The sequence below is a fragment of the Salmo salar genome, unplaced genomic scaffold, assembly GCF_965601325.2.
Source record: "Salmo salar unplaced genomic scaffold, fSalSal1 ptg000005l, whole genome shotgun sequence".
NCBI lineage: Eukaryota > Metazoa > Chordata > Actinopteri > Salmoniformes > Salmonidae > Salmo > Salmo salar.
Genome location: NW_027675309.1, coordinates 263121 through 279565, shown reverse-complemented (window position 1 = coordinate 279565; position 16445 = coordinate 263121). Strand labels below are relative to the sequence as shown.

Here is a 16445-nt window from a genome sequence, read left to right as displayed (position 1 = left end):
CTTCCTCTGTGACTCCACAGCCTGACAGCCTATCAAAGAGATCATCATGACTTCACAAACACACTGTTCATTTAACGAGTAGTGTAGAAGGACAACGGTAGATGCATTTGGTTTATTCTCTCAAACAACATATAGATTCATCTTCCGTCTCCTAGAATTGTATGGTCATAATGTTATATTAGATTGAATATCTGATTCAATATGTTATTCAATATAATATTATATACATATTATAATACATATTTTTTCTCTAAACTGAATATTGCTTCCTGATGATTAGTTCTTATATGTCATTTTATTTACTCACAGAGCAGCTCTGGAGGCTTTGACCACTGGCAGCAGCCTCAGAAGACCTTCCTCTGATCTGGAGTATTTCTTCAGGTCAAACACATCCAGCTCCTTTTCTGAAGTCAGCAACACAAAGACCAGAGCTGACCACTGTGCAGGTGACAGGTTGGGTTCTGAGAGACTTCCTGAGCTCAGGTAGCTTTGGATCTCCTCCACTAGAGAATGGTCATTCAGTTCATTCAGACAGTGGAACAGATTGATGCTCCTCTCTGGAGAGGGATTCTCCCTGATCTTCTCCTTGATGTACTTGACTGTCTCTTCATGGCTCTGTGAGCTGCTTCTTGTCTTTGTCAGTAGACCTCGTAAGTGCTTCTGATTGGACTCCAGTGAGAGTCCCAGAAGGAAGCGGAGGAACAGGTCCAGGTTTCCCATCTCACTTTGTAAGGCTTTATCCACAGCACTCTTGTAGACAGTAACTTCAGACTTGTCTCTGTACAGCAGAGAAAAGATACTGGAATTTGTTTGCTGTTTGTCCATGAGATTCTCATTGTTGTTGATGAATGAGAGGAACACATATACAGCAGCCAGAAACTCCTGAATGCTCAGATGAACGAAGCAGTACACCTTGTCCTGGTACAGCCCACATTCCTCTTTAAAGAGCTGTGTGCACAATCCTGAGTACACTGAGGCTTCATTGACATCAATGCCAGCCTCTTTCAGGTCTTCTTCATAGAAAATCAGATTGCCCTTCACTAGCTGTTGAAAAGCCAGTTTTCCCAGTGACAGAATGCTCTCTTTATTCCAGTGTGGATCTGTCTCTTCTTTCCCAAGATACTTTTCATTCTTCTGTTTGGTATGAAACACCACAAGGTGTGTGTACATCTCAGTCAGAGTCTTGGGCATCTCTTCTCTCTTATGTTTCAGCATGTGTTCGAGGACTGTTGCAGAAATCCAACAGAAGACTGGAATGTGGCACATGATGTGGAGGCTCCTTGATGTCTTTATGTGTGAGATGATTCTGCTGGCCAGCTCCTCATCACTGAATCTCTTTCTGAAGTACTCCTCCTTCTGTGGGTCATTGAACCCTCGTACCTCTGTCACCTGGTCAACACACCCTGAAGGGATCGTATTGGCTGCTGCAGGTCGGGTAGTTATCCAGAGGAGAGCAGAGGGAAGCAGATTTCCCTTGATGAGGTTTGTCAGCAGAACATCCACTGAGGTTGACTCTGTGACGTCCCAACAGATCTTGTTCTTCTGGAAGTCTAGGGGCAGTCGGCACTCATCCAGACCATCAAAGATGAACAGAACTTTGTACTTGTTGTAGATGGAGATTCTTGATTGTTTGGTTTCCATTGAGAAGTGATTGACAAGTTCAATCAAAGTGTGTTTGTCCCCTTTCATCAAATTCAGCTCCCGAAAAGGGATTGAAAACACAAATTGAACATCCTGATTGGCTTTTCCTTCAGCCCAGTCCAGAATGAACTTCTGCACAGAGACTGTTTTTCCAATGCCAGCGACTCCCTTTGTCAGCACAGTTCTGATAAGTTTGTCTTGTCCAGTTAAGGGTTTGAAGATGTCGTTACATTTGACTGCAGTCTCTGGTCTTGCTTGTTTCCTGGTTGTTGTCTCAATCTGTCTCAGCTCATGTTCATTATTGACCTCTCCTGTTCCACCCTCTGTGATGTAGAGCTCTGTGTAGATCTTATTGAGAAGTGTTGGGTTTCCTTGTTTAGCGATCCCCTCAAATACACATTGAAACTTCTTCTTTAGATTAGATTTGAGTTCACGTTGGCAAATCACAGCAAGCTCATCTGAATGAAGAAATAACACAGAGGATATTAATATTACATCTGCTTTAATGTCTACAGTATTGTAGGACTGTTATAACATTTTAAATTATAATCATTTATTCTCTTAACTGACTGTTTAAATGTTTTCATAATGCATTACAGACTGGTGTGACTGATAATGTAATTATTGGTATTATTGATGGTATTATTAATGTTGTCTCTCTGTCTCTGTCTCTCTCTCTAAATTAATCAACACAACACATCCCTTCTGCTACTTGATGAGGTCACTAGGTGTTGTGTTAAGGCTGCTACAATATCATTGAGTTACTCAGCTACTTTAGCTGTACTTTAGCTACAGCTTTTAAATGTTATAAAACAGCATTCAACATGAGGCAGACAGATCTTACATTTCTCCAGTGTGTCAGCAAGCTCCTTCTGGTTCATTTTCCTCAGGACGTGCAGTGTGATCTTCAGAGCCCCCTCTCTGGCACTGCTCTCCTGCTTCTCATCTTCAGCATCCACCACTTCCTCATCCTGCTTCTGACTCTCAAAGCCTTCTGGGAGTTCTGGACTAAGAATCCTCTTGAACATCTTCAGCTCGTTCTTCACAAATGTCATCATTTTCTCTTCAAGCAACTAAAATAAATCAAGTAAATAAGTTAAGCAAGAGAACAAATGCTTTCTCATTAACACATTAATGAATGATTGACAGATCAACTTTACTTGAGGTAAACAAAAACAAATGTACATAACAGGACCACATACACTGAATATAGAGTCCAGGTCTGTTTGATGACTCTGGGAAGACTGACCACTGAGAATCTCTGACTCTGATCTCTCCTGTTGGTTTCTGTGGACAAAACATGAGATTACATCTCCTCAACCAGGGAGTGAGTGAGTACGGACAGACAAACAGACAGACATAGACAGAAAGCGGGACAGACAGTCAGAGACAGACAGACAGAAAGAGATAGACAGAGACACAGACAGACAGACACAGACAGAAACATACAGACAAAGAGAGACAAACAGACAGAAAGCGGGACAGACAGTCAGAGACAGGCAGAGACAGACAGACACATAGACACACAGAGACAGACAGACACATACAGACACAGAGACATACAGGCACAGAGACAGACACATACAGACACAGAGACATACAGACACAGAGACAGACACATACAGACACAGAGACATACAGGCACAGAGACAGACACAGAGACATACAGACACACAGACAGACACATACAGACACAGAGACATACAGGCACAGAGACAGACACATACAGACACAGAGACATACAGACACACAGAAACAGACACACCGACAGAGAGACAGACATAGACAGACAGCGACAGTCACAGACAGACATAGACAGACACACAGACAGCGAAATACACACAGACATAGACAGACACAGACAGATAGAGATAGACAGACAGACAGACAGACAGACAGACAGACAGACAGACAGACAGACAGACAGACAGACACACACACAGACAGCGAACGACACAGAGACATACAGGCACAGAGACAGACACATACAGACACAGAGACATACAGACACACAGAAACAGACACACCGACAGAGAGACAGACATAGACAGACAGCGACAGTCACAGAGAGACAGAGAGAGAGACACACACAGACACAGAGACAGTGAGACAGAGACACACAGTCAGACAGAGACAGACAGTGAAAGACACACAGACAGAGAAAGACACACAGATAGACAGGCAGAGACAGACAGAGACAGACACACAGACAGAAACAGACATACAGACAGAGACAGACATACAGACACAGGAACAGACAGACAGACAGACAGACAGACAGACAGACAGACAGACAGACAGACAGACAGAGACAGACACACAGACAGACAGAGAGACAGACACAGAGACAGACACAGAGACAGACAGAAACAGCCACAGAGACAGTGAGACACAGACAGACAGACAGACAGACAGACAGACAGACAGACAGACAGACACAGAGACACACAGACACAGAGACAGACACAGAGAGACAGAGAGACACGCACAGACAGACAGACACACAGACATAGACAGACACACAGATAGAGACAGACACAGACAGACAGCGACACATAGAGACAGACAGACAGACAGACAGACAGACAGACAGACAGACAGACAGACAGACAGACAGACACAGAGACACAGAGACAGACAGACACAGCGACAGAGAGACACAGAGACAGAGAGACACAGACACACAGCCAGACAGAAACAGATAGACAGACACACAGACGGACAGAGACAGACACACAGACAGACATAGACAGACACACAGACAGCGAAATACACACAGACATAGACAGACACAGACAGATAGAGATAGATAGAGACAGACAGACAGACAGACAGACAGACAGACAGACAGACACAGAGAGACAGAGAGACACGCACAGACAGACAGACAGACAGACAGACAGACAGACAGACAGACAGACAGATACAGGGAGGGAATGTGGTGTTTGTTTAATATTGTTTTAGGACTATGAAAATGGACTAAAGTATTAGCCTATGGATTATGAAAACAACAAAAAGAAATGTGAAAATGTGAGAGGAGAAATGACTAGAGACAGTGTTGTTTAACTCACTGACCATGACCCATGAGTTCTTCTTACCTTTGTTCAGTAGAAAAGTCTTCCTCTCTAAACTTCATAGGAGGATCCATAGACTGGTCACTCTTCATGGACACACAGCTGGGTACAGGGGAGGCTGGTCTCTCCTGCTTGATTGGACTTCAACAAAACAGAGACAAACATTACATCTCTCATCTACTCTGATCTCAGATGGGAAACATATGAAGAGCTCTGGAACAGACAGACAGACAGACAGACAGACAGACAGACAGACAGACAGACAGACAGACAGACAGACAGACAGACACAGACAGACACAGAGACAGAGACACAGAGACAGACAGACACAGCGACAGAGAGACACAGAGACAGAGAGACACAGACACACAGCCAGACAGAAACAGATAGACAGACACACAGACGGACAGAGACAGACACACAGACAGACATAGACAGACACACAGACAGCGAAATACACACAGACATAGACAGACACAGACAGATAGAGATAGATAGAGACAGACAGACAGACAGACAGACAGACAGACAGACAGACAGACAGACAGACAGACAGACAGACAGACAGACAGACAGACAGACAGACAGACAGACAGACAGACAGAGAGTCACATACAGGGAGGGAATGTTGTGTTTGTTTAATATTGTTTTAGGACTATGAAAATGGACAAAATTATTAGCCTATGGATTATGAAAACAACAAAAAGAAATGTGAAAATGGGAGAGGAGAAATGACTAGAGACAGTGTTGTTTAACTCACTGACCATGACCCATGAGTTCTTCTTACCTTTGTTCAGTAGAAAAGTCTCCCTCTCTAAACCGTATAGGAAGTTCCATAGACCAGTCACTCTTCATGGACACACAGCTGGGAACAGGGGAGGTTGGTCTCTCCTGCTTGATTGGACTTCAACACAACAGAGACAAACATTACATCTCTCATCTACTAAATGTCTGGTGTTTTTGGTTTATGTCAGTTTCATTGTTTGTTATGCTATAAATTGTTATTTTATGGTTGTAAGTGGTAAAATGAACTAGAAAATGTTATATTTTGCAATTCTGAGTAAATACTACTTTAGTAAGGAATTACACATTATTCAGTAGTACTGTAGTTGCTAAATAATTCCAATAGATGGAAGCATAAGACCACGATAGATAGTTCAACAGATTAGTTTAGTTCTCCCTGGATACACCACCACTCCCCCCCACAGGAAAATAATCAGGATGCTGCTGGTAGAGTAGCTAGCTAGCTTACCTAGCTGTACCGACTAGCTAGGATAACTAGGATGCTGCTGGTAGAGTAGCTAGCTAGCTTACCTAGCTGTACCGACTAGCTAGGATAACTAGGATGCTGCTGGTAGAGTAGCTAGCTAGCTTACCTAGCTGTACTGACTAGCTAGGATAACTAGGATGCTGCTGGTAGAGTAGCTAGCTAGCTTACCTAGCTGTACCGACTAGCTAGGATAACTAGGATGCTGCTGGTAGAGTAGTTTTCTAGCTTACCTAGCTGTACCGACTAGCTAGGATAACTAGGTTGCTGCTGGTAGAGTAGCTAGCTAGCTTACCTAGCTGTACCAACTAGCTAGGATAACTAGGATGCTGCTGGTAGAGTAGCTAGCTAGCTTACCGAGCTGTACCGACTAGCTAGGATAACTAGGATGCTGGTGGTAGAGTAGCTAGCTAGCTTACCTAGCTGTACCGACTAGCTAGGTTAACTAGGATGCTGCTGGTAGAGTAGCTAGCTAGCTTTCCTAGCTGTACCAACTAGCTTGGCTAGGTAACAGGTTGTTCTGTACTTCGTCTCGAGGATGATGACGAATCCGGTGAACCACAAAATGAAACAAGGATAGAGAGTGAAAAGGATCTGGCTACAGTCATACTGTCCCTGACCATTAAGCAAAAAGCAAATTGAATAATAAACTTCGGCATCTCAACACTGTAGTGAACTCTGTAGTTATTCCCCAAGATCACCTCAGCCCACTCTGCACGTAACCGCTTGGTGCCACACCGTACGTGGACACGGACAGTTCTGTACGGGAAGTTCCAGAACAGTGGTACAAAACAACTAAACCCAGTCTTTACAGTGGGTTACATTAGTAATATTCATTTTTTATTATTATGTTAAACAAACATTCAAAGTTTTTTTATAACTATATTTTAAAATCTGGGCCCATATCCACAAAGCGTCTCAGAGTAGAAAATTGGTTGTAGAAGTGCTGACAAAAAAGAGAATTTACTCTTATGGTCATATGGGGGGGGGGGGTTACGAACGAAGCAGAAGATACATGTTTGTTGTTTGCTGTAACTAATGGACAAAGTTGTATTGTATTGTATTGTATTGTCTTGTCTTGTATTGTAATGTATTGTATTGTATTATAATGTATTGTATTGTATAGTATTGTATTGTCTTGTCTTGTCTTGTCTTGTCTTGTCTTGTCTTGTCTTGTCTTGTATTGTAATGTAGTGTATTATAATGTATTGTATTGTAATGTATTGTAATGTATTGTAATGTAGTGTATTGTATTGTATTATAATGTATTGTATTATAATGTATTGTATTGTAAAGTGTTGTAATATTACATATTATTATAATATAATATAATATAATTATTACATTAGTAATATTTACATTTTTATTTATTATGTAAAACAAACATGTTTTTTTGTAACAATATTTTGGATCTGGGCCCATATTCTCAAAGTGTCTCAGAGTAGAAAATTGGTGGTGTCAGTGCTGAGAATAAAGACATTTTACACTTATGGGTATAAATCAAAGCTATGCATGAAGTCTCATGTACCACCTAGTCGGTAGATATTTAGGACACCTCGTGAGCTGTCCTAAGTAGTTAAGAGTTAACAGCAGGTGTCTTGATAATACTATAGAATAATGCAGCGAGTCAGTGGTTCCTGCTCCACATGTAAATGCTTTGGAGTAGTTAAAAATAATGTTTTATATTTCTATATGATCAATCCATTAATAATATATGTCTTGTGCTTTTGGCAATGATTTTTCAATCCATAAAACAGTGTACGGGTGCTGGAAAAAACAGATGGAATTGATCTGACCACTGGAGGGCTACTGGGTTCACATCCTCAAAACATTAACCTTCCGTTGATCAGAACTCTAGTAGATCTTCTTCACTGAACCCAAAAATATATATAACTTTTAGTGGTTCCATATATTAAGGAAGTGATGGAAGCCTTTTTGGTTCTATAAGGAACCTTCTTTTCTAAGAGTGTAAAATAAACACGGTTTTCTTTTGATTATTTAATTATCTACATCATGTTATTTCAAGATATCCCTTTGGAGCGCAACATCACATTGTTAAAAAATAATCCTAAATTGGGCGTGGCTATAAATTAGGCAGTTGAAGGCATCTAGGGCGTAATATGTGTTCGATGAAAATGAACATTGTATGCAACGTTGTAGGCACCATTATTGGCAAGGGACTTGATGCCTACTATGCCAAAGCTATTTAGAGTTGTTAAACGGGTGTGAAGAGTGTGCTGATATAACGGGAATATTGTCAAAATTCTTATTGTAACAACGATCAGAATTGGTAAAAAAAATATGTATTCCATTATATAATAATAATAATAATAATTAAGAGCAAAGTGGTCGTGTCATGATTGAGAACCCCTGATTTAGCAGATGCTCTTTCTTATCCAGAGTGATTTACAGTAAGTGCATTCATCTAAAGATATCTAGGTGAGACAATCACATATCACAGTCAAATATACAGGATACCAACATTCCATTCCTGTTAAACAATGGATCAACCACTATAAAAAATGTCCCTCAATTTACAATCCACACGAACAAACACATTTGCTGCTGTTTTCCTGCTGTGAGAAACTGGGTCAAATTAAGAGATGGCATCTGTAAGTGCATTCATCTAAAGATATCTAGGTGAGACAATCACATATCACAGTCAGAATACGAACATTCCATTCCTGCTAAACAATGGATATATTGCATTTTGCAATAAAAAATAAATAATAATACACATCTAAAAACGATGAATTAAAAATCTGAGAACGGTAATATTGAAGGTCCCATAAGCAGCCATTTATGATTAAAAAAACAAATGTGATCATTTTTGGAAATGGCATTTTTGAAAAAAACTCTTAATAATTCTTAAACAAAATTGTCATCTCACCTCTTGGCTTTGGTGTCATGTTCCCTAGAGAGTCTCATTTTAGAGGCAGGGCCCCCCTCCACTCTCTCCCCAGAGAGACTCATTTTAGAGGCAGGACCCCCCTCCTCTCTCTCCCCAGAGAGACTCATTTTAGAGGCAGGGTCCCCCTCCTTTCTCTCCCCAGAGAGACTCATTTTAGAGCACTGACCCCTGTAAACAGAGATCCAGCATGTTGGTTGTGGTTAACACAGTGACAACTAAACAGAGATCCAGCATGTTGATTGTGGTCAACACAGTGACAACTAAACAGAGATCCAGCGTGTTGGTTGTGGTTAACACAGTGACAACTAAACAGAGATCCAGCATGTTGGTTGTGGTTAACACAGTAACACCTAAACAGAGATCCAGCATGTTGGTTGTGGTTAACACAGGGACAACTAAACAGAGATCCAGCATGTTGGTTGTGGTTAACACAGTAACAACTAAACAGAGATCCAGCGTGTTGGTTGTGGTTAACACAGTGACAACTAAACAGAGATCCAGCATGTTGGTTGTGGTTAACACAGTGACAACTAAACAGAGATCCAGCATGTTGGTTGTGGTTAACACAGTGACAACTAAACAGAGATCCAGCATGTTGGTTGTGGTTAACACAGTGACAACTAAACAGAGATCCAGCGTGTTGGTTGTGGTTAACACAGTAACAACTAAACAGAGATCCAGCGTGTTGGTTGTGGTTAACACAGTGACAACTAAACAGAGATCCAGCATGTTGGTTGTGGTTAACACAGTGACAACTAATTATTGACTGTCAATTGTTCTCATGTATTCATTATCTCTTAGAGAAATAAAACATTTACTAACAGACATAGAAACAGTCAGGTGATTTAAAGCATCACATGAACATGTTGTTGTGACATTTCATCTCCATGGTAACTGTCAATAATAATAAGTCACTGTTTGTTAAGGTAGTTATAGACAGTACAGCAACAATAATAATAATAATAATAATAATAATAATAATAAGTCACTGTTTGTTATGGTAGTTATAGACAGAACAACAACAATAACAATAATAATAATAATAATTATAATAATAATAATAATAATAATAACAATAATAATAATAACAATAATAATAACAATAATAATAATAATAGTAATAATAATAATAATAATAATAGTAATAATAATAATAATAATAATAATAATAATAACAATAATATAATGTGTCACTCTTCGTTAAGGCAGGGGTTCCCAGATGTGCTTGGTGACCCACCAACGGAGGTGTTTTTGAGTTGGGTTGAACGGTGAAAACCAAACCATCTGACATGGATAATCCTGTGTTCTGATGCTCTAACATGATAACAACATCAGTGGGGGCCTAATTGTCTAGCTTTTATTCAGCTGATTGAAAATTATCAAAGATTATATGCTATAATTGAAAAAGTCCATTATCTTTTCTACATACTTTCTATTTGGTTTTAGTCGTTTAATAAGTTAATACTGAAAATATTTGTTTTTGGCAATGTCATCCCTCGACCCACCTGTACCCCTGCCGTGATCCACAAGTGGTCCTGACAGAGTTCACATAGGCTACCAGTAGCAGGACTCATCACCTTCAAGTCAGTTTCATTCTAAATAACTGAGCATGTAGCAATATTATCTAAACATTTCCTACAGAGACCATCAGGTCATCATCAATATAAAGGATATTTAAAAACATTTCCTACAGAGACCATCAGGTCATCATCAATATAAAGGATATTATCTAAACATTACCTACAGAGACCATCAGGTCATCATCAATATAAAGGATATTATCTAAACATTTCCTACAGAGACCATCAGGTCATCATCAATATAAAGGATATTATCTAAACATTTCCTACAGAGACCATCAGGTCATCATCAATATAAAGGATATTTAAAAACATTACCTACAGAGACCATCAGGTCGTCATCAATATAAAGGATATTATCTAAACATTTCCTACAGAGACCATCAGGTCATCATCAATATAAAGGATATTATCTAAACATTACCTACAGAGACCATCAGGTCATCATCAATATAAAGGATATTATCTAAACATTACCTACAGAGACCATCAGGTCATCATCAATATAAAGGATATTATCTAAACATTACCTACAGAGACCATCAGGTCATCATCAATATAAAGGATATTATCTAAACATTTCCTACAGAGACCATCAGGTCATCATGAATATAAAGGATATTATCTAAACATTTCCTACAGAGACCATCAGGTCATCATCAATATAAAGGATATTATCTAAACATTTCCTACAGAGACCATCAGGTCATCATCAATATAAAGGATATTATCTAAACATTTCCTACAGAGACCATCAGGTCATCATCAATATAAAGGATATTTAAAAACATTACCTACAGAGACCATCAGGTCATCATCAATATAAAGGATATTATCTAAACATTTCCTACAGAGACCATCAGGTCATCATCAATATAAAGGATATTATCTAAACATTTCCTACAGAGACCATCAGGTCATCATCAATATAAAGGATATTATCTAAACATTTCCTACAGAGACCATCAGGTCATCATCAATATAAAGGATATTATCTAAACATTTCCTACAGAGACCATCAGGTCATCATCAATATAAAGGATATTATCTAAACATTACCTACAGAGACCATCAGGTCATCATCAATATAAAGGATATTATCTAAACATTTCCTACAGAGACCATCAGGTCATCATCAATATAAAGGATATTATCTAAACATTTCCTACAGAGACCATCAGGTCATCAGCAATATAAAGGATATTATCTAAACATTTCCTACAGAGACCATCAGGTCATCAGCAATATAAAGGATCATATCTCAAGCCTACTCTCTCTATTGAATGTTTATATAAAGGATATTTAAAAACATAATAATTAGCCTAGACTTACCAGAGTCTGTCTGTCTTTCCTTCAAATCAACACAACACAGGAAATCAAATATTTTCTGATGCTCTTGCAGAGGAAGTAGTCTATATTACAAACTTCAAAATCCTTTTTATATTCATCTCAAATACACTACAAGTTTTAAATTCCCTACATTGCAGGAAAGTTCTCATGCAAAAGGTTATACAATTCAGATCCTGTACAGGGTTTGTCTTTGGTTTCGGGAAGGCTGAAAGATAACATTGAAATCCCCCCAAGTATTGCAAACAGGATGTTAACTTAGTCACAAGGTTGCGCTAACTACAGTAGTGTTGCAAAATCCTTTACACCCCACTCTTCCCCATCAGTCTTAAGAACAAAACATGTGGTTTAATGTAGATACATTTAGATACAACAGAAACAACATGTGGTATTCTCAACTTCTCTTTTAACAGAACAGAGACATTTCAGAGGAAAGAATGGTGGGAAGTGTTATAGGAGGACGGGTTCATTTTTATGGCTGAAATGAAATAAATAAATGAATTCCATTTATTCCATTCCAGTCTTTACACTGAGCCTGTCCTCATATTGCTCCTCCACCAGCCTCCTCTGGTTTGTATGTGAAAGTATGCAGGTATTCAAGTTGTTGTGGAGGCAAATTATATTTAAACAAAATACTTTTAAAAGGTATAATGCAGCCGTAAAAATAAAATAAAATCAGATGTGAAAATGGTGCATTTCTAAGTTTTGTAGAAAAAATATGAAGTTAAAAAGTTCTACCTGATGACATCATCAAAAGTTGAATCATTTTAAAAGCAGTGATTTTTCAAACACAATTAGATTGTCAGTGGTGTGGGGAGCAATAAAATGCCCTCTACTGGGCTAGAAACTCAATGCAGGTTTTGAAAATCACCGTTTTTAAAGAGTTTTCTTCTCATTTTTTTTTTAACTACAGATCATAAAAATGTGAAAGGTGCTGTTTTCAGAAATATAGATACTGTTTTGGTGCTGGAGAGGATGAATATGAGGTTGAAAAGTGCAGGACTTGCCTTTTAACACTAGAATCAGTCCTGCTCCCGGCCTTTTAACACTAGAATCAGACCTGCTCCCTGACTTTTAACACTAGAATCAGTCCTGCTCCCTGACTTTTAACACTAGAATCAGACCTGCTCCCTGACTTTAACACTAGAATCAGACCTGCTCCCTGACTTTTAACACTAGAATCAGTCCTGCTCCCTGACTTTTAACACTAGAATCAGACCTGCCTTTTAACACTAGAATCAGACCTGCCTTTTAACACTAGAATCAGACCTGCTCCCTGACTTTTAACACTAGAATCAGACCTGACTTTTAACACTAGAATCAGTCCTGCTCCCTGACTTTTAACACTAGAATCAGTCCTGCTCCCTGACTTTTAACACTAGAATCAGTCCTGCTCCCTGACTTTTAACACTAGAATCAGACCTGCCTTTTAACACTAGAATCAGACCTGACTTTTAACACTAGAATCAGTCCTGCTCCCTGACTTTTAACACTAGAATCAGACCTGCTCCCTGACTTTTAACACTAGAATCAGTCCTGCTCCCTGACTTTTCCTAAATGTTTGTATTTTACACTGCTCATTTGTCCAAATTTTGAAATCAAGAACAGAAAAGAGCCTTTTGACCAGTTTTTTCCCACCTACTACCTGCCCATCAAGACAATGTGCTGTTGGACCTTGGTACCCAGCCAGCCACTAATGAGTCTCCCTTTCCTCACTGAATAAATGGGCCATAATTGTACACCTTATATGATAATATACGTTTTTACCTTTATTTAACTAGGCAAATCAGTTAAGAACAAATTCTTATTTTCAATGACGGCCTAGGAACAGTGGGTTAACTGCCTTGTTCAGGGGCAGAACGACAGATTTTTACCTTCTCAGCTCAGGGATTCAATCCAGCAACCTTTCAAGTACTGGCTCAACACTCTAACCACTAGGCTACCTGCCGCCCCTCCACTCTAACCACTAGGCTACCTGCCGCCCCTCCACTCTAACCACTAGACTACCTGCCACCTCTACACTCTAACCACTAGGCTACCTGCCGTCCCTCCACTCTAACCACTAGGCTACCTGCCGCCTCTACACTCTAACCACTAGGCTACCTGCCGCCCCTCCACTCTAACCACTAGGCTACCTGCCGCCCCTCCACTCTAACCACTAGGCTACCTGCCGCCCCTCCACTCTAACCACTAGGCTACCTGCCGCCCCTCCACTCTAACCACTAGGCTACCTGCCGCCCCTCCACTCTAACCACTAGACTACCTGCCGCCCCTACACTCTAACCACTAGGCTACCTGCCGCCTCTACACTCTAACCACTAGGCTACCTGCCGTCCCTCCACTCTAACCACTAGGCTACCTGCCGCCCCTCCACTCTAACCACTAGGCTACCTGCCGCCCCTCCACTCTAACCACTAGGCTACCTGCCGCCTCTACACTCTAACCACTAGGCTACCTGCCGCCCCTCCACTCTAACCACTAGGCTACCTGCCGCCCCTCCACTCTAACCACTAGGCTACCTGCCGCCCCTCCACTCTAACCACTAGGCTACCTGCCGCCCCTCCACTCTAACCACTAGGCTACCTGCCGCCACTCCACTCTAACCACTAGGCTACCTGCCGCCTCTACACTCTAACCACTAGGCTACCTGCCGCCTCTACATTCTAACCACTAGGCTACCTGCCGCCCCTCCACTCTAACCACTAGACTACCTGCCACCTCTACACTCTAACCACTAGGCTACCTGCCGTCCCTCCACTCTAACCACTAGGCTACCTGCCGCCTCTACACTCTAACCACTAGGCTACCTGCCGCCCCTCCACTCTAACCACTAGGCTACCTGCCGCCCCTCCACTCTAACCACTAGGCTACCTGCCGCCCCTCCACTCTAACCACTAGGCTACCTGCCGCCCCTCCACTCTAACCACTAGGCTACCTGCCGCCCCTCCACTCTAACCACTAGGCTACCTGCCGCCCCTCCACTCTAACCACTAGGCTACCTGCCGCCCCTCCACTCTAACCACTAGGCTACCTGCCGCCCCTCCACTCTAACCACTAGACTACCTGCCGCCCCTACACTCTAACCACTAGGCTACCTGCCGCCTCTACACTCTAACCACTAGGCTACCTGCCGTCCCTCCACTCTAACCACTAGGCTACCTGCCGCCCCTCCACTCTAACCACTAGGCTACCTGCCGCCCCTCCACTCTAACCACTAGGCTACCTGCCGCCTCTACACTCTAACCACTATGCTACCTGCCGCCCCTCCACTCTAACCACTAGGCTACCTGCCGCCCCTCCACTCTAACCACTAGGCTACCTGCCGCCCCTCCACTCTAACCACTAGGCTACCTGCCGCCTCTACACTCTAACCACTAGGCTACCTGCCACCCCTCCACTCTAACCACTAGGCTACCTGCCGCCTCTACACTCTAACCACTAGACTACCTGCCGCCCCTACACTCTAACCACTAGGCTACCTGCCGCCTCTACACTCTAACCACTAGGCTACCTGCCGCCCCTCCACTCTAACCACTAGGCTACCTGCCGCCCCTCCACTCTAACCACTAGGCTACCTGCCGCCTCTACACTCTAACCACTAGACTACCTGCCACCCCTCCACTCTAACCACTAGGCTACCTGCCGCCTCTACACTCTAACCACTAGACTACCTGCCGCCTCTACACCCTAACCACTAGGCTACCTGCCGCCTCTACACTCTAACCACTAGGCTACCTGCCGCCCCTCCACTCTAACCACTAGGCTACCTGCCGTCCCTCCACTCTAACCACTAGGCTACCTGCCGCCCCTCCACTCTAACCACTAGACTACCTGCCGTCCACTAATGAGGCCTAACTGAATGATAAGAAGGATGAAGGGGTTGATGTAATGTAGAAAGACAATAGTGTAATGATGAGTTTGTGTTATGCCTATTTATCAGCAGCAAATCATTTGACCACACCCCCTTGTGGGTTAATAATATTCTCTTTTATGTTTTACTTTCCACAAATAAACTGTTGTGGGTCTGTTTTATTGACTGTAACTCTAACACTAATCACATGTATTGTAAGGAAATGAACACATGCTATGAGTTACAGTAGGCCTTTAGAGTGATGTAAAACATGTCCTGGACTCTGTCCAAGTTGATGAGCGGGAAACAAACAATAGCAGTCAACCTTCACAGCCGGCCCATCGACACTACTCCTAAACTATACCAAAACTAATTTCACACATGATAAGAGTTATCCTGATCAGCCGGCCCATCGACACTACTCCTAAACTATACCACAACTAATTTCACACATGATAAGAGTTATCCTGATCAGCTGGCCCATCGACACTACTCCTAAACTATACCAAAACTAATTTCACACATGATAAGAGTTATCCTGATCAGCTGGCCCATCGACACTACTCCTAAACTATACCAAAACTAATTTCACACATGATAAGAGTTATCCTGATCAGCCGGCCCATCGACCCGCTGCGTTTTGGTCCCCCTTTTTCGACGTATGTGACAAAATGAGCATCTATTTACCAAATCCTCCTTCAGAGTCATGTGCAGGTAAAATACTTTTATTTCTATATAATACTGTATCTGAAAGAGCAGATTCTGCAGGTAAAAC

At 41.6% G+C, this 16445-nt stretch overlaps 1 protein-coding gene across 1 annotated transcript in view; it reads right to left on the bottom strand.

Annotated features, from left to right (window-relative positions):
- Positions 1 to 303: 303 nt before the first annotated feature.
- Positions 304 to 16445, bottom strand: part of LOC145865967 (NLR family CARD domain-containing protein 3-like) — a 78835-nt gene continuing 62693 nt past the window's right edge. The window contains exon 2 of the mRNA XM_082970859.1: positions 304 to 2099. Within this exon, the coding sequence (XP_082826985.1) occupies positions 304 to 2099 (1796 nt within the window). The remainder of the gene's footprint in view (positions 2100 to 16445) is intronic.